Below are 20,534 nucleotides of genomic sequence, written 5' to 3'. Positions count from 1 at the left end.
ACTGAAATGTTTTATTTCATGGACAATGCAGTCATCATGTCCTAGGCATGAGAGGGGATGTACCTTCCTGTTGATGCATGGGGTAACAATCAAGCAGGTTACACAAAAATGCTGGAGAAACTCAGCGGGTGCAGCAGCATCTATGGAGCGCAGGAAATAGGCAAGGTTTCGGTGAAAGCGTACTGGAATCCAGGATAGAAGGGAAATATCGGACTCAGGGATGGGAGATAAGTGAACATAGACTACTTTTTAAATTCAGAACTTACCAACCGAACGGAGCATTTGTGTATTCATCAAATAACTACTAACTACCGACTTCTGATCACAATTTGAATGTTCTATTTCCTTCCACCCACAACCTTTCATAATTTTAAACAGCAAATCAACTTTCATCCTTTTCTATTCGATGATGAACCACTTCAGCTTGCCCAATCTCTCCTCTTAGCTCATGTCCTTCAATCCAAGAACCATTAAACCTAGACTCAAAGTACTTCACGTTCCATCTGAAGTGCAACGCCCAGAACTGAACACAATGCTGAACATTACAACAGCAAAGCTGGACTAATGCCTTTAAAGGTTCAATGTGATTCCTTACTTTTATGGACTATGCCTTTATTTATAAAGTCAAGTTTATCATGAGTTATTTTAACTTTCTCAAGCTTTCTGCCGCAGAAGATTCTTCCTTAAAGATATTTGGCACATAGAACAGTACAGCACAGGAACAGGCCCTTCGGCCCATCATGTCCATGTCAAACATGATGCATAGTTAAATTAATCTCCTCTCCAATTCCCTAAGGACCTTCTAAAAGCCTCTTAAATGTAGCTACCATATCTTCTTCCACCCCCAACCCTGGCAGCACATACTGGGCTGTAAAAAAACTTGCCCTGCACATCTCCTTTAAACTTTTCCCATCTCACCCTAAAGCTACACCCTAGACTATAACACTTCCACCCTGGAGAAAAGATTCTGACTGTCTACCACATTCAAAGATATCCACACACTCACTTGGTTTATTGACTCCCCTTGTTCCTCCTAGCGCATTAATATTACTTTGCAAATCACAACATTAACTTCCCACTGCAGTAACTTTCATCTGCATTTTATGGTCATTATACTTGCTTGCTTTTGGTTTTTTTTTGGAGGTATATCACTAACCTCCTTATTGTTCTTTTCCAAGTTCTGTATCATTTGGAAATTATAAAATAGAGATCTGTAAATGCAGGCTGAAGTCAGTAGCATACATCAAGCAAAATAGTTTCTGAGCATTGAACAGTCGGGAACAGATTACTTCAATCTAAGAAATAATTGTTCACCATCTCCCAGTTCCTGTCTTAAACTGTTGCACATCCTGTCACATCTATACCACCATTTCCCCTCATAGTCCATTAGATTTGATTTTGTTTATGTCCATTTAATTCATTCTCTCTATTGCCTCATCACAAAACTCAATCTAGACATGATTTGCCTTTAATATATCAATGGTGCTTTTTCTTGATTAGAGCAGGTTAGTGTAAGTGACCATTGAGTTTCCCACAACCAAGGTTAGTTTAGTGAAGGTTAGGTTAGTTAAAAGACATTTAGATCGTTTTCTCTTATTCTCAGATAATTTCTCGTCGTTGAAAACTAATGACATTTCAATGAGCTTCAATCAAACTTCTTTTACAGGTAAACAAAATTCAAGATCTTAACAGTTGCTGTTTTCGACGTAATCTTTCTTACCAAATGTGAGATACTTGTGCACTTTTCATTGTTTGGCCTGGTTGATAGTGAGGGAGTTCAAAAATGTACTCACAGACAACAAGCCGAATGTGAAAATCTGGATTTATGACTGGAAATATTGGTCGAGTGGCAAAATGCAAGGCAAATACCATTACTTAACTACTTGTATCATGACTGCAAGCAAGTAGGTTAAAAAGTATTTACAATTTTGAGAGGCTTTGGTAATCCAAAGGTAATATTGTAGGCTGATGATTGTTCATCAACTTAGTTGCCCTACTATGAAACTATTTGAAAAGAAGAGAGGCAAGTGATGTATGATAGATACACAGTGTCTAGAGGGAAATTTACTGGGTTGAGTTGCCCAGAGAAAAAGGGGAGAAAATGTGTCGGGGAAAGAAAAGAAAAATGCATCAGGATGTGGGTCACTTTGCACATGCCAAGTGCTACCTTCAAGTAGTTCATGACGGTAGCTCTAGAAACATTTATGGACTGGTAGGATGTTTGTCAGGCTCTTAACTCGTAGTTCTTTCACAGAGGGAAGCATATGAAAATAAATTTATAATAGGAAAGTTTTGCATGTGTCAAGTGATGAAATATAATCAAAATAAAAACATGTGCTACTCTGATGGAAACTTTGTTTTTACAGCTCCATAAAATATATACTTTTATCATCAGCTTTTTTTAATAGCTCACCAACCTGTTTTACTAGATCTAAAATATGGTGGCTATTTAAAAAAAACTGTACTAATTAGATTAAATGTGCAGGGGATGAAGGAAGATGTTATTGTACAAGGTTGATTGTTAATTATATGCATGTAGAAAATAACACTAACTTATCATGGCTTTCAATTAATTTTCAGATACATCTGATCCTACCTGGAACCACATATCCATAATATTTCAGCCCAATTAATAAGTCCAGGAACTCTTCCTTTATATGAAAGCGCATAACTCATTCACGGCAACAGCATTTATGAGTTATTGGTTGGCATATTCATAAAACCATTGCCTTAATGGACTGTGATAAGAGATGTTCCTTATAATCAAAGAGTTGAGATAATTGATTGCCACTCTAATTGAAGTGTCCCTCAATTTGCGAGATCAATCCAAAAGGTATAATAACTACGCAACTTCAAAAAGATTTGGAGCACGAGAGCAAGCAAATCTTTTCCCCGCAGTGCCTCAAGTAGAAACCTCCACAGGGCAATATGCCAGTAGGCATCGTATGAAACATTGAGGTGGGAGATTGCAACATTCACCCTGTTTTGACGATTGCAATCGACCAGGCGTGCACAAACAGAAGATCAAACAGAACAAGTTGTCCTACAACTTTAGGCTGCGCACGCTATACGCAAGAAGAAATATGTAACATTCAGAGTTTTGAATAGAAAAAACTAGATAGTATAATCTGTCCAGCTGCTATCTTACTTGATAGAGGGAAATATTTTAAATTTAACATACCAATAATAGACCACATGAAGATTTTCAGTTGCTTTAGCACGTTAAATTTTATACATAACAGAAGCCACTCAATTACCTTCAGTGGCTGAATGTATAGTTCCGGAAAGCACAATGAATATGAAGGGAAAATGAATGGTTTGTTTTCCCTAGCTGGGAATATGTGTGGTGGAGAACGGCACGTTATTACTCCCATGATTGTAGCAGAATGGAATTACAGAGCAGAGAATAAAGAAAGGAGACATGGTGTGGAAATGAGAAAGCCCTCTCCGAGTTCATAGCTCCCTCAGATGACCATGTGGACATCTGACAAAGGAAACCTCACTTCTCCTTTGTTCGTGTTGCCAACTGACAGCTGACTGGCTAAGATCTAATTACTTCCAAGTGAGGTCAGGGAAAGGCATTTATTGAACAGAACTGCACAACAACAGGCTGATGATGCCCAGAAAACCCCTCTCGTGTTAACACTTGATTTATGGAAACAATTATGATTCAGCTGGAATCTTCCTGAGCTGGGATATAGTCCACAATGACACACAAGCTGATGATGTGAAGAGGGGAAAACAATGGATTGTTTCTGTGCACAGTCTGTCTTCAACGTACACAAAAGTAAGTTTTATCAGAAATTGTACAGTATTGCATTTATTTCTACAAAACTATTTTGCCAAGGGAATTTTTTTTTTTTTTTGCATTAGACTGACTTAGGTTAAACATGTGGATTGACATTGAGGTAGTTGTGAATGCTTACAGCCAGTTGATACAGCGAAACATGAATTGTGTTTAGGAAACATGAGAGAATTCCATGGAAAGCATTTGATTTTTACCACATAAAATATGTTGTGATTACTTTTGAATGAATGCATGCAAGATGACAAGTGTACAGAAGCCGGGAGGATTGAATAAGCAACAGGGTTTAGCCGAGCAGTTGAAACAGCAGTGGAATAGTAATGTAGAACATATTCCATGCTGCAAATATCACACTTTTTAAATTACAGATAAAAGATTAATATCGTAGCACACAGCAACATTTGGAAAAGCAAGTTATCTTTTCTAGTTTTGGGTTTTACATTATTTTTAAAAGTGAAAACTGGCAACTAACTAGAACTTAAAAAAAAATTGGTATACACCTCCAAGCATGTTGCCATGGTTGTAATTTATTTGTAACAGCTGACTGTAATGGCTTGTTAAAGTTAAGTGATACTTCTGCTTGCAGCTTTACTATCGTCAAAACTCTCTGTACAAGAGGAAAATTCTAATAGCAAAGAGGATCAAGACATTCCAGAGTACTACAAACTGAACTGTTTATAGTGAAAATTGACAGTGCATCACTTCTCTGAAGAAACTCTGGCTCAGCATCATAAACTTTCTCAGGAAAGCTTAAACACATTCTAACTTGCTAGTGCCACAAATAAAAGAGATCCAAGGTCACGGAATCCAGGCAGAAGCTGGGACCCCAAACTAGCAACATTCATCCGATTTGTCATTTAAATTGCAGCATGTCGCTCAAGAGAACCCGGAGCAGTGCACTATAATGCGCAAATGGATGCAGATATGGATCCTGCCAACTTTGTTGTACAAACTATACTTTCATTGTGTCCTCCTAGCAGGGAATGTGTCTATCGCTTGCAATGACATGGCTCCAGAACAACTAGCTGCAAGCGTGAACTGTTCCACCAGTCCTGAGCGGCACACCAGAAGTTACGATTACATGGAAGGTGGAGATGTAAGAATACGAAAACTTTTCTGTCGGACACAGTTTTATCTGAGGATTGATAAAAAGGGCAAAATCAAAGGCACGGTTAATCCCAGCTGCAATTACTGTAAGTAATACTTTAATTAGCTTGGAAAGATACAGATTAAAGGGGTTTAACAAATCAAATGAGTGCATAATTTCAAGTTTACTAGGTTTTACAAAGCAAATTGAGTGTCTATCCAAAATCATTTATGCGAGTTTGAAACATCTGGTGCTGGTTTTTTGTTAAATGTGTAGCTCTCAGCGATACGTAACCATCATATTTTAGTTCTGTAAATGTATTAGTTGACAGCTGGTAAACGTTTGCAGAAATTATCCCTTTTATTCAAACTGACAAGAAACAGAGATATCAGATAACACTTTAGACTGAAGTAAAAATCATTAGAGTTATCTGCTTTTCATGTGAGTAGACATTTGAAAAGTAAATTACCGGGAAAGTGGGTTTTGGTGAAATTGCCTTTTGCATCAGCTTGTACTGTTGTTAATGCTAGATTTCTTTAGTGGGGATATTAAAACAATTTACACAGCAATTTATTATATCTATATGGCTGAAAAATATTTAAAGCGACATGTATTTGTTATTCCAAATACATTCCTTTTTAACGTATTGTGATTTTACGCACATTCAGAGACGGTTGTTTGAAGTCTGGATCTGCTTGAAATAACATTACATTTATACCTGAACATTATTCTAGTACTGTCTAAGGATGGTTAACAAGGTTTGATTTCTGAAGAGCTAACAAGAGAACCAAGTTTAGAATGACCTCAATTTTTTCAATAAGGAACCAATTTCAGGAATATTATTTATGGTTTTACAGCATTTTGAAACAATGCCATAAAAGATAAACAGGGATTATGATTGCAATGTGCAATAAAGTGGAGGTGTGATTGCTCAAAAACACAGTTATGGCTTTAACAGCTGTAGAAATTGCAAGTATAATGCAATAGCTTATAAACTCACAATGGAGTTTCTTAATGGAGAAACAAGTCAAATGCATTACTTAAATGAAACTAAATAATGAACAATATCATGTAGTTAAATAAAAATGTTGTATAGTTTGTCCATTAACATTTAATCAATGAGGATACTATATTAACAGAATAATACAAAATGTTAAAGTAAAGCAACAAATTAAATGGTAAAAAATAACGCATTTGCCCCAAAAAACTGACAGTGTTGGTGTATAAAGATGAAATTAAAAATGAAAATAAAAAGGAAAAAATAAAGTAAAGACAGCCCAAATTCCCCATTTTTAGGTCAAAATGTAAAACAACAAAATCTTATATTTTTATAAGAAATTATTTTTTATAAGATAATTGCAACCTGGATTCTGACAAATAAACTTATCAATCTGCGTCACTTGCACGTCTGCTCCACAAAAGGACAGCTTATGTTGGTCCACAACGCTACATAATCCTTTATCATGTAATTTTCCGTCTCGCCAGCCTGCCCTGTGCATCTGGCTGGCTTGAACACTCTGGGTTTAAAGTTGCGAAGAATATCAACAGTTCCTTAAGCAACCCACCAGGAGACACACATGAGTACAGGAAGTAAGGAAACCCTTTTTCCTCGGCTGCTTATTTCCTCCACTCATTGACTGAAGACACGGAAAGTTAAACCTGTAATGAACTGCAACTTTAAAAAAAACCCCACAAATCTTAGCCAAGTGCAGTCAGCTCAAAATTATCAATTGTCACAGAGAGTTTAATTTCAGTGAAAATCCTCTTTTTTCTTGCTTTATTGTGACAGCAAAGTATTGCTGATTCTTGATTAGTACGGGTGTCAGGGGTTATGGCGCAAAGTCAGGAGAAGGTGGTTGAGAGGGAAAGATAGATCAGCCACGATTGAATGGAGGAGTAGACTTGAAGGGCCGAATGGCCTAATTCTGCTCCTAGAACTTATGAGCTATGAACAAAGTGCTCCGAGTGCACAAAAAAAATCAATGGTTTAACTCTAGTTTCAAGTCAAGCTAAAATTAAGGGGTGCAACGCCAGATATCTTGAAAAGAGTCAACAATATAAATCTGAAGGTACACAAAAATGCTGGAGAAACTCAGCAGGTGCAGCAGCATCTATGGAGCGAAGGAAATGGGCGACGTTTCGGGCCGAAAGCCTTCTTCAGACTGATGGGGGGTGGGGGGGGGGGGGAGAAGGAAGGAAAAAGGGAGGAGGAGGAGCCCGAGGGCGGGGGGATGGGAGGAGACAGCTCGAGGGTTAATGAAGGGGAGGAGACAGCAAGGGCTAGCAAAACTGGGAGAATTCAACGTTCATGCCATCCGGACGCAAGCAACCCAGGCGGAATATGAGGTGCTGTTCCTCCAAGGTACCTCCTATCAGTCCGCAATAACCTACCTGAACTCCCGGTGGCTCAGCACTTCAACTCCCCCTCACATTCCCAATCCGACCTCTCTGTCCTGGGTCTCCTCCATTGCCAGAGTGAGCAACACCGGAAATTGGAGGAACAGCACCTCATATTCCGCCTGGGTTGCTTGCGTCCGGATGGCATGAACGTTGAATTCTCCCAGTTTTGCTAGCCCTTGCTGTCTCCTCCCCTTCATTAACCCTCGAGCTGTCTCCTCCCATCCTCCCACCCTCGGACTCCTCCTCCTCCCTTTTTCCTTCCTTCTCCCCCCCCCACCCCCACCCCCCATCAGTCTGAAGGGTTTCGGCCCAAAACGTCGCCCATTTCCTTCGCTCCATAGATGCTGTTGCACCCGCTGAGTTTCTCCAGCATTTTTGTGTACCTTCGATCTTCCAGCATCTGCAGTTCCTTCTTGAACAATATAAATCTGAACCATGTTTGTGGTCTGTATTCTGCCTCTTTAACCGAGCCACAGCTGCTGCTGCCTCACAGCACCAGAGACTCAGGTTCGATCCTAACCTCAGTTGCTGTCTGTGTGGAGTTTGCACGTTTCCCCTGTGACCAAGTGGGCTTCTTTTGGATGCTCCGGTTTCTTCCCACATCCGGAAGATGTGCGGGTTTGCAGGTTAATTGGCCTCTGTAAAATTGCCCCTGGTATGTAGGGAGTGGATGCAAAAGTGGGATAGTACAGAACTAGGAAGAACGGGTGATCCATGGGCAGTGTGGAGGGGCAGCTGGAGACTGGCGAGCAATCCATGTAACTGGTTTAATCAATTTGTCACATTGTTTTACCCGCTCTGAATGGCAATGAATGCAAGTATCTCTTCATATTCATTGTGAGCGTTCCTTTTCTCGCCCCATCAGGTAATACTGTCATTTAATACTACACCAAGGTAAATAGATCAGGAGGTCCTTAATTATTAGATCAGTCGTGTACACTCAGTGAACTAATCCCAGCCAGCTCCATGATTGGGTTGTTAGAATTAGCTTCAGAACTTAAGCTAAGCAGAGAGAAAATCATCCAAAGTTCACCATCTGATTGTTATCGTGTGACTTCTTCTGGAAAGCATATATTTCTGGCATTGTGCGAGAACTGGATTGGCCCTGTGGTAAAATAAGTTGGCTTCATTAACTGTCTGAACATACAAGATGACCACATTGGCAAGGAATTCCTACCCATGGACAATAACTTAGAAAGTCTATCACTGCGTCTGGGTGGGAGGGGGGCAGAAAATCAGCAAAATACACGGGTCTTATTTGTGCTTCTTGGTTAGGATAAATGTGCAATAGCAGGGCAATTACTAAGCTCCTTGACATTATTTCTATTTTCAGGACAGCGAGATATTAATCAAGCAACAGCAATATCAACAATGAGTGCACGATATAATCATTCCTAAAGAACAAACACACACACAAGCAAATGCAACAGTGCAGATGTCTTTAATTTAATAAAATAATGTTCGAGTTTCTAGTTTTAAAATAGTGCGCTTGCCACATACTTTCAATGTTGTAAGATTATTTAAAACATGAATAACTATGCAGTGAACACCATAATTCCCATCCCACAATCTGGTTTGTGGATCATTTCATAAATGTTATTGCATGTAGCTGGAGTGAATAACAACTGGAGAATCAGCAGCAATCAGGAATCTTTTCACCTGGTTTACCCTATGCACAAATCATAGATATCCAATGGACTAATTTGTTCTTCCCTCACGTTTGTGTAGCATGTAAATATTATCATTACGTTCGAATCTCTGCATAAAATACATGGTTCCAAGTGCCAAAGGTGACAGGCAGTATCTAAGATAATGTCCTTGTCAAATTTACTGGAGATATTTAGCATTGATACAGAAAGCAAAGGTGGATTTGTTGTGTTTATGGCACAAGTACAATTTGGAAAGGGTGCAGAAGAAATTAACCAAGATGATAACTGGGTTTGTGGGCTTGAGTTAAAGGGAAAATCTGTAACGTTTTTCTTTGGCACATAGGAGGCTGAGGGGTAACCTTATTGAAGTGTACTAGATCATGAGGGGTATGAATAAAGTGAACACTTAGTCTTTTTTTGAGCGTAGAGGATTCTAAAACTAGAGGGTTTCGGCTTAAGGTGAGAGATGTGAGATCTAAGTGGGGCCTCAGGGGCAATCTTTTCATCAGAAGGTAGACTGTCTGGAATGAGCTGCCCAAGGAAGTTATAGAAGTAGATACAATCACAACTTTTAAAATTCATTTGGACAGATATATGGATAGGAAGGGTTTAGAGAGCTATGGGCCAAATGCAGGCAAATTGGGCTAGTCTAGTATGCCAACCTGGTTAGCATGGACAAGGTTGGCTGAAGGGCTTGTTTCCTTGCTGTACAGCCCCATGACTCCATGAATCTTTAATTGACAATGAAGCACATATCCACATATGATTCCAATAACAGGAGCATGGAAGGAAGTAGGCTACTTAGTCCTCTGGACGTTTAATGAGATCTGTAACTTGCAGCAGTACATCTGTGGAAAAGCCTCCACTGCTTTCTGTGGCAGAGAATTCCACAGACTCACAACTCTCTTTGTGAAAAAGTTTTGCCTCATCTCAGTCCTAAATGGCCTACCCCTTATTCTTAAACGGTGTGACCCCTGGTTCTGGACTCCCCCAATATCGGGACCTTTTTTCCTGCATCTATCCTGTCCAATCCAGTGGTGATTGGGCAAGTTACCTTCACCATTACCTCAGGCATCGAGTTCCATTTACCAGTACTTTGTTCATTATCTTCTATGCTTTGACCCAGTATTCTGACCCAGCCTAATTAATATTTAATATATTTGTACTATAACCTCCCTATAAATTCTATTCTTCAACTAAACAAGATTATTCTATATGCCTTATTAACCAATGTATCTACCCATGCTGCTGTCTATATGGGTCTTTTGGCATGCGCACAAAGATCCTCTCGTTCCCGAATCTTTCCCTAAGATCCCACCATTCATTGTGTTTTGCCTCACCCAAAGTATAATATCTTTTCAAAGATCACATTGTATCTGCCAGTTTTTTGTCCATCTGGCCAACGGATCGATATTGTAGACATAGACACTTCCTCTCTCTCCGCAACACTGCCGATCTTCATGTCACCTGTGAACATAACAGTCATACCCACTATACTGATGGCAGAATGCTGAGGTATACAACACACAAGAGATCCATCATCAATCTCAGCGGTACACCACCGGTCACTGGCTTCCGATCACAACCCTCGACCATCACTCCCTGCCTCCCATCACCAAGCTTGTTTCAATTGCCAAATTGCCTTGGATCTCATGTACTCCTTTCGTTTGGCCAATCTCCCTTGTGCAACATTGCCAAAGATCTTCAAACTGGTAAATCTACTATTTGCAATGTTTTCATGCTGCAGGATACTAGTCACAAATGCAATGCAAAAGATGCTAAAAATGATTCTTGTTCCCTTCCTGCTTTTCAGATCCTTTGCTAAATTGCATGTCTGCCAACAGTACAACACAGGAACCGGCCCTGTAGCTCACAACATCTATTCTGAACTATCTATAATGTCTTTATCTGTCACTAAACATTATTCCCTTTATCCAGTATCTGTACACTGTTGACGGCTTGATTGTAACCATGTACACTCCTTCCACTGATTGGATAGCACACAACAAAAAAGCTTTTCACTCTACCTTGGTACACATAACAATAAACTAAACTAAACTGAACATGATGCCAAGTTAAGCAAATCTCTTCCTGCACATAATCCATATCAATGTGCCTATCAAGAAACCTCTTCTATGCCACTATAGTATCTGCCTCCACCACCACCCCTGACAGCGTGGACCAATTATTTAAAATTAGCTGCAAATTATTTCAAAGTGTTTTATTTCTTGCCATCATGTCATAATAACATAAATGTAAACTGTGTTTTTCTACAAGTTGTAGTAGTGAAGAATGAGGGTAAAGTTGAGGACTCCATCATTTGAATGGGATACTATTCCAAGCTCATGTTTGTTTGAAGATAGACACAGAATGCTGGAGTAACTCAACGGGTCAGGCAGCATCTCTGGAGAAAAGGAATAGGGAACATTTTGGGTTGGGACAGTTCCACAGACAGTTAAAACATCACCTATTCCTTTTCTCCAGAGTTGCTAAATTCCATTTGCTGACCAGCTAAATGACTCCAGATTTGTGTGTCTATCTGTGGTATCAACCAGCATTTGGAGTTCCTTCCTATACCCCACGTTTGTTTGTTCTGATAAACGTTTAATAATCCCCGGCTACTACTCAAAGCTCTTCCAGTGAGACACATCCCTTCCTTAAAGAACACTAACAAAAAACAGAATAATCCCTCCTTCACCTTACTGTGTTTTGTGGCACCTTACTGTGTTTTGTGGCACCTTGCTGAGTGAGATTGGTGCTACATTTTTCTATGAAGCTGCCACCTTACTCCAAAATTATTGCTTGTGTGAAATCTTTTACCTTCCAACTTTCAATATTTCACTCGTTAATTTTTTTCCATGATGTGCATAATAACTAGTAATATAAGCCAACCTAGTGATATTGAGATGGAGCTCACTAAACAATCCTGCTCTCTCTTAGCAGGCTTAGGTCAGAGGAGGAGTTGCAAAACTGTAGAAATTATTGTCTTCTCCACTCAGAAGAGGAATTTGAGCCTTTTCAAAGCATCCTATTTCAATTTTAAATGTTTATAGCTTCAAAGATATATAGTTACATTTTTATTATATAAAGTAAGCTCTTAATTAAGGCAGAGTTCATTTATTCCTTGATAATGAGTAATAGCAGATCTTCATGGGTACATGGCAGTCATAATAGATAACAGGGCAAAATGCTTTTTATACCATCAGCAATTACTCAACAATATTGCCCGGGAGAACCGTTTTGCTAATTATATTTGTTACATTATAAATATGCTTCAAAGTACGTTGAGGATATATACATTGAGGAGAGTACGTAGAAAATATACTTACTTTGCAACTTTTCAACACAAGTCACACCATCCCTTCAGAAACTCGTCTATTATCCAGTCATCTATAACTCTACTTATTACAGCAGAGATATTTCCGCGCAGTTTTAACACCAGCTCCATTTGACATTCTTTGTTGATCAATGAACAGCAATCAATGGTAGATTTTTTTTTTAAACTGCAGTTTATTACACAAGATCACAATGATAACTTCTCAATGGCTCAGATAATAAAGACTCAGCTAAAAACACCAGGAAGGCTTCAATGCTTTTTATGTCACGAGGGGCAACAAGTCATGCTTTCCATTCTTCAATGATGATTCAGTAGACCTATTGGAGTGTAACTATGGCGACTATTGGGACGACAGATGGCACAATGGGCTAAGTGTTCGGCTGGCAACCGGAAGGTAGCCGGTTCGAATCCCGCTTGGAGTGCATACTGTCGTTGTGTCCTTGGGCAAGACACTTCACCCACCTTTGCCTGTGTGTGAATGTGTGTGAATGTGTGTCAGTGATTGGTGGTGGTCGGAGGGGCCATAGGCGCAGAATGGCAGCCACGCTTCCGTCAGTCTGCCCCAGGGCAGCTGTGGCTACAGAAGTAGCTTACCACCACCGAGTGTGACTGAGGAGTGAATGAATAATGCAATGTAAAGCGCCTTGAGTATTAGAAAGGCGCTATATAAATCCCATCCATTATTATTATTATTATCAAGTGAACACAACTTAAGGCTTAATTATATTATTCTTGTTATCAACCATCCACGGATACATATCATTACACTTGGAAATGGCATGTAAAGATGGTCTCTACTGCAGAAAATTGAAGGGAGAAATATTGAGAATAAGTACCACATTTTGATATTGCTAAGGCCCATCAAACCCAGGACTAAAACTGAATCTCAACTAGATTTTGAAAATGACATACATTTTCTTTTAGGGTGTTTATGTACTGAGTATGATTGCGTTCAAATGTTTACTGCAATTTTCTTTTCTTTCTGGGTCACATATTCCCCTTGGCAAGTGGGTTGGCAGGTATCCCAAGTCATGGTCCTGCCAATGCCCATCTTGAACCAAGTCATCCGTAAGTGTGCAAATACACAGGAATGGAAGGGAACTTGGCTATTTACCAAAAGCTCACCGCAGTTCCTTGCCCCACTCACGGCGCTTGCTTTCAACAACCAACACTGTCAATCACATCTTCAAGGCTACCGAAGAATACTTTGCATGCTTGCCAGAGTAGAAACATGAAAATTGAAATATACCGATCACCCAAATGATAGCTTAGAATTCAACCCTGTATCTTGTTAATGCTTTTACTGTTGTGGAACATAAGTTCTATCAAACTGCTGGTATTAACATTGAGGCAGCAGAACTGCTTTTTGTTTACATTTTAACATACGTGTATTTTTTATTTAAACTTTGAACTGCAACTTGTGAGGAACTTGACCTCGCCATTTCTCCTGGAATTCATACTGCACTAATCAACCAGGTTAGTTGCTCTAAATTGAATTCATAAGCTTTCAATTTGCCAGCAAAATGGAAGCTCTCAGTCATGGATTTTAACTCTTTAACTAAAGAAGTGTTTCCTTCCATTTGTTTAATGCATAATTTGCTGAATCAAGAATAATGAAGCAGGTTTACTCCTCGTTACTTCTGTACAATTTTCTAAGCTACTTATCCTGATGATAATCCATAACATAAATTTTCAAAATTGTAATTTTGTTAAAGTTATTTCCACCAGAACCTGGTGAAAAAATACAAACCTGCTGTCAGCAAATCTTCAAACTCGGCTTTGTTTGAGTTATAGTTGAAGTTAAGAGTCAAACAGCATAGAAACAGAGCCTTCGGTCAAATGGTACGGTGCCGAACATCAATGGTCCAGCCACCCTAACCCGATAGTTTATTCTCCCCACATTCTCATCAACTCTCCTCAGATTCTACTATTCAGCCACAAACTGGAGGTGATTTACAGTGGCCAGTTAACCCTCTAGTCCGATGTGGGAGGAAACCGGAGCACTCAGGGGAAACCCATGCGGTCACAGGGAGAACGTGCAAACTCCACACAGGCAGCACCCAAGGTCAGGATTGAACCTGGATCACTGGCAATACAAGGCAGCAGCTATGCCAGCTGCACCACCAATTTGCTTTTATACATTCTCCATTCTAAATATTGACCCATGTCTGAGGTTGACACTAGTTTCCACTAATGGGAGAGTCTAGAAGCAGAGGACACAGCCTCAGAATAAAAGAATGCACCTTTAGAAAGCAGATGAGGAGGAATTTCTTTAGTCAGAGGGTGGTGAATCTGTGGAATTCATTGCCACAGAAAGCTGTGGAGGCCGTTAATGGAGATTTTTAAGGCAGAGATTGACAGATTCTTGATTAATACGGGTGTCAGGGGTTATGGGGAGAAGGCTGAAGAATGAGGTTGAGTGGGAAAGATTGATCAGCTATGATTGAATGGCGGAGTAGTCTTTGATGGGCCGAATGGCTTAATTCTGCTCCTATAATTTATGAACATAAACTGGATACTAGAAGAGTAAACTGTGGAAGGATAAATTGGCTAATGCGCAGGACCTGCTGAAAGGTGGAAGCTAAAGAAACAAACAGCATCTGACTTTGGGCACAGGGAAAACTTGCTGCATTTCAGGCAAGCAATGAGAAGGGGTCCCTGCACAGATGTGTTTATGTCAAAGCCAATACTTAATACAAGACACAATTTGACAGTTAACTACGTATAATCACTGATGAATCTGTACACAGACTGAGGCTTTGAAGTCGAGAAAAAAAGTATGACTTTCATGCAAAATAAAACAAAATAAATCAAAGGAAAATGCAAAGGGTATATTTATCAATATTAATGGAAGTACAGAGAAATCACAAATTAGATTATATTTTACTGCCAGAGGCAGTCTTAAATTAGATAAATTCACTCAAGCTGAAGGAAAACCTCATAAAAGTGTTCCAACAGCAATGATTCCACAAAGAAACATTTGCACTCCATATGTGTACTCTAGGATCTTCTGACTATCTATAAACATCTGTGGTTGGCGTTACGTAAAGCATCAGTGACAGTCATGTTTGACGGCACTCATTGAGAATGTCCATACTGTTACCATCAGTTTTCTATGACTCTTACGGTCTGTGTTGGCATAATGCAGCAAAAATAAGATTCAAAGTGTTGATCCACTGGCAGCTAAATTAGTCATTTCAGACCAGGCCTAAAGGCAGCCACAAAATCACCTCAAGGTACAGAATTCGGTAGTTGGAATTAATTAGAACAAAGTAAAGAGTTAAAGAACAAATTTGAAAAACAAATCTAGAAAAACCCAAACCACAAAGTTAGTTCATCATAATTTGGGAGATGCAGATCATGTGCAGGGAAAATGTTCAGAAAGAAATTTGCCTGGAATAGTACCAAATGAATGATCAAATTTATGACTGTTAAGCAATTAACATTGTAAAGAAATTGCTAACCACGACCCTCTGTCACTTAGAGACAAGTTGACAAGTATCTAGGAAACACAAGAAACTGCAGATGTTGGATCTTGAGTGAAAAACAAAGTGTTGGAGAGACTCAGCAGGTCAGGCAGCATCTGTGGAGGGAAATGGATGGATGACATTCTAAAGAAGGGTCCCGACCTATTTCCCTCCACAGATGCTGCCTGACCCGTTGAGTTACTCCAGCGCTTTGTTTTTTTACTAATATCTAACCGTCCCAAGATAATGTATATGGTCTTGAATATCTGACTTTTTAAAGTAGTAAGGTTAAGGGGGGACTTGATAGAGGTCTTTAAAATGATGAGAGGGATAGACAGAGTTGACGTGGATAAGCTTTTCCCACTGAGAGTAGGGAAGATTCAAACAAGAGGACATGACTTGAGAATTAAGGGACAGAAGTTTAGGGGTAACATGAGGGGGAACTTCTTTCTCAGAGAGTGGTTGCTGTGTGGAATGAGCTTCCAGTGAAGGTGGTGGAGGCAGGTTCGATTTTATAATTTAAAAATAAATTGGATAGTTATATGGACGGGAAAGGAATGGAGGGTTATGGTCTGAGTGCAGGTAGATGGGACTAGGGGAGAATACGTGTTCTGCTCGGACTAGAAGGGCCGAGATGGCCTGTTTCCGTGCTGTAATTGTTATATGGTTATATGGTAACTTTAATTAATTATTGAGAATCTAGGCGATAGAGTCAGATTATGATTAGTACGGGTGTCAGGGGTTATGGGGAGAAGGTAGGAGAATGGAGTTAGGAGGAAATCAGCTATGGTTAAATGACATTTACATTTTTTTTCACGCACAACATTACGTGAAAATTACGTAACTCCGACCACAGATGTTTATAGATAGAAGCTGGCTTGATGTGCCTCGAAGATGCAGAGCTGCAAGTTAACAGCACAACTATTAAAACATAGCCATGAGCAGGAATCTTTAACTTTTGCCAAATCAAAAAGCGAGACCAGGTTTGCATGTGAAAGCTAAATTTCTTTCAAAGGAAGAACATTCTGCCCATTTTTCTCATTTATTCACTTCCATATGTGCTTATCATTCCTGAACTATCAAATCAAAATTAAACAAAGACCGGACATAACCTCTACAAGAACCGTTCACCAATAAAATGAGCTTTAATTTTGTCACCCTCATTTGCTGACTTTTGTTTTATAATAATTTAATCTACATATTTTTATTCCCAAAATAAGTGGATAATTGTGCAAAGTGACAGGATTTATTTGTTGACTAGTATAAAGACTCGTCTCCAGAGACAAACAAGACAATGTCTTTTATGGTTTGCAGATAATAGTATAGGGACAAAACAATGTTATTTGCTTCGGGCTCACCTTCTTTCTAGGCTGTTTGTACATAATATTTCCAAAAACGGGCATACCTGAATTTCTAAGTCACTGTCGCATGACAAAAGAGGGCAAGTTGGGTTTCAAAACTCCTGAGCTTCTTATTTATCAAGTGCTTATTTAATAGTGCTATCTGTAAACAAAAAAATGTACGCAATTACAATGTCTGGAAAATTAAAGAACAAATGAGTCAGAACCTTAAGAGATTACTGGCCACAGCATGTGTCAATTATTCCCAGAAAGATGGAAAATAAACTATCTAGATTATTATCTCTCAGCAACATAAATCTCTTCACTAAATGAACTAGCTTTCAGAGCGCCATGTACTATGGGCTCTGTAAAACTGGTTAGATTACATTTGCTGATTACATCGTAAATATTTTCTACAAATGATCCATTTTATCAGTGGATTACCACTAGGGTATTTATTTGATGAATTATATCCAATAAAGGCATTAAATGGAATGAGATGCCTTTACATGGGCTTTATGTTTATGGAACACAGAACAGGGGTCGTGAGGAGAAGGCAGGAGAATGGGGTTTGGAGGGAAAGATAGATCAACCATGATTGAATAGCAGAGTAGACTTGATGGGCCGAAGGGCCCAATTTTGCTCTTATCACATGAATTTACAGCACGGGAATAGGCCCTTTGGCCCTGCCGAACACAACGTCACGACCAACTTTTATCTGCCTACACATAATCCATACCCTCCATTCCCAAGTACCCATCAAAAGCTTCATCAGTGTATCTAAATTGGCTCATTTATGCTGTTTACTCAGGCAAAATCTTGGCTTCCTGACAGTATTGAAGTCTCCCAGTTTAAATGCCTCACTCAGGATTATTGTTTATGTGCAAAGGCACAAATGTGTGGGAGTAACAATGCATCAGGCAGCATCCCTGGAGAACATGGATAGGTGACTATTTGGGTTGGGTCCCTTCTTCAGACGTTTTGTAAACCTGCATCTGCAGTTCCTGGTTTCTACAAGTTTACCTGAAAAATACTTTGAAACTTGTTATGATGTCCACTCCACCATAAGTTCTGACCTCCAGCTGTTTGGTGATATTATACTGCAGGCAAAACAGCAGCAAGTAGGCGGCTCAGTGGCGGTTGATCAGGTGCTTCACAGTTTGTGCCAGAGACACAGTTTGACACAGTTGACCTTGAACTTTTTCTGTGTGGAATTTGCATGTTCGTCTTGTTTCCTGGTCCGAGAACACTGATGTAATTATTAAGAAAGCGCATCAGCTCCTCTACTTCCTGAGAAGATTACAGAGAGTCGGTATGTCAAGGAGGACTCTCTCTAACTTCTACAGGTGCACAGTAGAGAGCATGCTGACCGGTTGCATCGTGGCTTGGTTCGGCAACTTGAGTGCCCAGGAGCGGAAAAGACTACAAAAAGTAGTAAACACTGCCCAATCCATCATTGGCTCTGACCTCCCTTCCATCGAGGGGATCTATCACAGTCGCTGCCTCAAAAAGGCTTGCAGTATCATCAAGGACCCACACCATCCTGGCCACACACTCATCTCCCTGCTACCTTCAGGTAAAAGGTACAGGAGCCTGAAGACTGCAACGACCAGGTTCAGGAATAGCTACTTCCCCACAGCCATCAGGCTATTAAACTCGGCTCGGACAAAACTCTGAACATTAATAGCCGATTATCTGTTATTTGCACTTCATCAGTTTATTTATTCATGTGTGTATATATTTATATAATGGTATATGGACACACTGATCTGTTTTGTAGTCAATGCCTACTATGTTTGTGCTGAAGCAAAGCAAGAATTTCATTGTCCTATTAGGGACACATGACAATAAACTCACTTGAACACTTGAACTTGAACTGCAAAGGTTTCCTCTCACCTCCCAAAGACATGCTGATTGACAGATCAGTTGGCCATTGTATATGACCCCTAGTGTGTAAGTCTATGGTAGAATCAGGGAGAGGTTGATGAGAATTCACGCAGGATAAAATGGGATTAACATGCTAGTTGCCGTGGATTCGGTGAGCCGAAGCGCCTATTTCTGTGAAGATAGACACAAAATGTTGGAGTAACTCAACAGGACAGGCAGCATCTCTGGAGAGAAGGAATGGGTGACGTTTCGGGTCGAGACCCTTCTTCAGAACTTTGAGGACCTATCTGGATCTCTCTACGACTTTAGGGAGCAAGTTACTGAATTACTCCAGCATTTCGTGTCTTTTTTTCATTTTTAGTAAACCAGCAATTGTAGGTCCTTGTTTCTCCCTTTATTTTTTTTTAAATGATGTCGAAATAACACACCTCATTAGGATTCCAGTGAGGACGGAAGGTTGTGGATTTACATCCCACCAGATCCAAACGCCAAGTTCAGGCTGACATCGACCACACACTATGGCATGTTCAAGCACCTTGTAAGCCATGATGTATGTATGCAAGGCCATTTTAAATGGTAAGCATGAACACCCGGACATTGAACAATGGATTTTGATGGATTTCTTTTAAACTTTCTTAAAATTGTTCTGAAATAGACACATATGTTCAAGTACATTGATTGAAAAAGGCAATAGCATTTGTACTTCATTTAATTTTCATGGCAAGAATGAAGAGTTGATAAATGATGGTGATGTTGTCCATCAAAGTAGAAATTAAACTGTTATTTAAGGAAGCAATGAAATAAAATGTTAAATATGCTTATCGATAAATATAACCCAATTAAAAATCTTTTAAAAAATCAACTATTTAATGTGAGCTGTATCCATTATCTATTCTCTGTCGTTTTAACATGATGACATAAGATGATTGTGGTTAGGATAATTGTATGGAGATTCAACAATTTTCAATAATAGTGATGATGGTGGAACAATAAATAAACAAAATAGGATTTTATAATACCTCCAGAAGGTTGACAGCACAATGCTACTTTCAAAAGATTTCAAAGTAAAGAAAGGAGATGAATTTCAATTTGAGTTTGTTTTTGGAAAAAAGTATTTATAAATGTGAGAGTTTCACAGTAATGGGAAAATAAATCTGTGTGTCAATTACTTTAACTCAATGGAGGATCAGACAGCGGCCTGGAAACGGGATTGCATAACAACACTTTTTTTAATGAATGCCAAGTATATCAAAACTGACTTCCCAGCAGTAGTTTGCATGAGCGATCATTTCTGGATAAAATCATGTCAATTATAGAGTTCGACCTAGCAACTCTTGACTCTGATCGGTGTTTGCATGTCTGACATTTTCCAGGCATTGTGTGCACACCCAATTCAGACAACATTTATTTCAGCCCATAATAATGCAAAAGGAAGCTCAAAGCTTCACACTACACCATCTCACTTTGATCAGGAGTACATTGTACATTTATAGAGTCAGTGTTAAACAGCTCAGAAACAGGCCTTGTAGTCCAACTGGTAGTTTAGTTTGTTGTCACCTGTA

At 39.4% G+C, this 20,534-nt stretch overlaps 2 protein-coding genes across 5 annotated transcripts in view; one reads left to right on the top strand and one right to left on the bottom strand.

Moving 5' to 3' along the window:
- Positions 1-13,718, bottom strand: part of fam227b (family with sequence similarity 227 member B) — a 41,297-nt gene extending 27,579 nt beyond the window's left edge. Inside the window, exon 1 of one of the 3 annotated variants that reach the window (XM_033050341.1) lies at positions 13,665-13,718. Coding sequence is in view for 1 of the 3 variants with exons in the window: in XM_033050339.1 (XP_032906230.1) it covers positions 6,256-6,391 (136 nt within the window). In the remaining 2 variants the exon portion in view is untranslated. Of the gene's footprint in view, positions 1-3,257; positions 3,480-6,255; positions 6,427-13,664 lie in introns of those variants that run through there. The other 2 variants (XM_033050339.1, XM_033050340.1) reach the window with 2 other exon arrangements.
- The window catches only part of fgf7 (fibroblast growth factor 7), a 38,423-nt gene continuing 21,424 nt past the window's right edge, over positions 3,536-20,534 (top strand). Inside the window, exons 1-2 of one of the 2 annotated variants that reach the window (XM_033050344.1) lie at positions 3,536-3,787; positions 4,783-4,998. In XM_033050344.1, coding sequence (XP_032906235.1) covers positions 3,745-3,787; positions 4,783-4,998 — 259 coding nt within the window. In that variant the 5' untranslated portion in view covers positions 3,536-3,744. Of the gene's footprint in view, positions 3,788-4,391; positions 4,999-20,534 lie in introns of both variants that reach the window. The other variant, XM_033050343.1, reaches the window with a different exon arrangement.

This window comes from Amblyraja radiata, chromosome 34 (assembly GCF_010909765.2).
Source record: "Amblyraja radiata isolate CabotCenter1 chromosome 34, sAmbRad1.1.pri, whole genome shotgun sequence".
Lineage (NCBI taxonomy): Eukaryota > Metazoa > Chordata > Chondrichthyes > Rajiformes > Rajidae > Amblyraja > Amblyraja radiata.
Note: the sequence above shows the minus strand (reverse complement) of the source record. Positions and strands in the feature narration are given on the sequence as shown.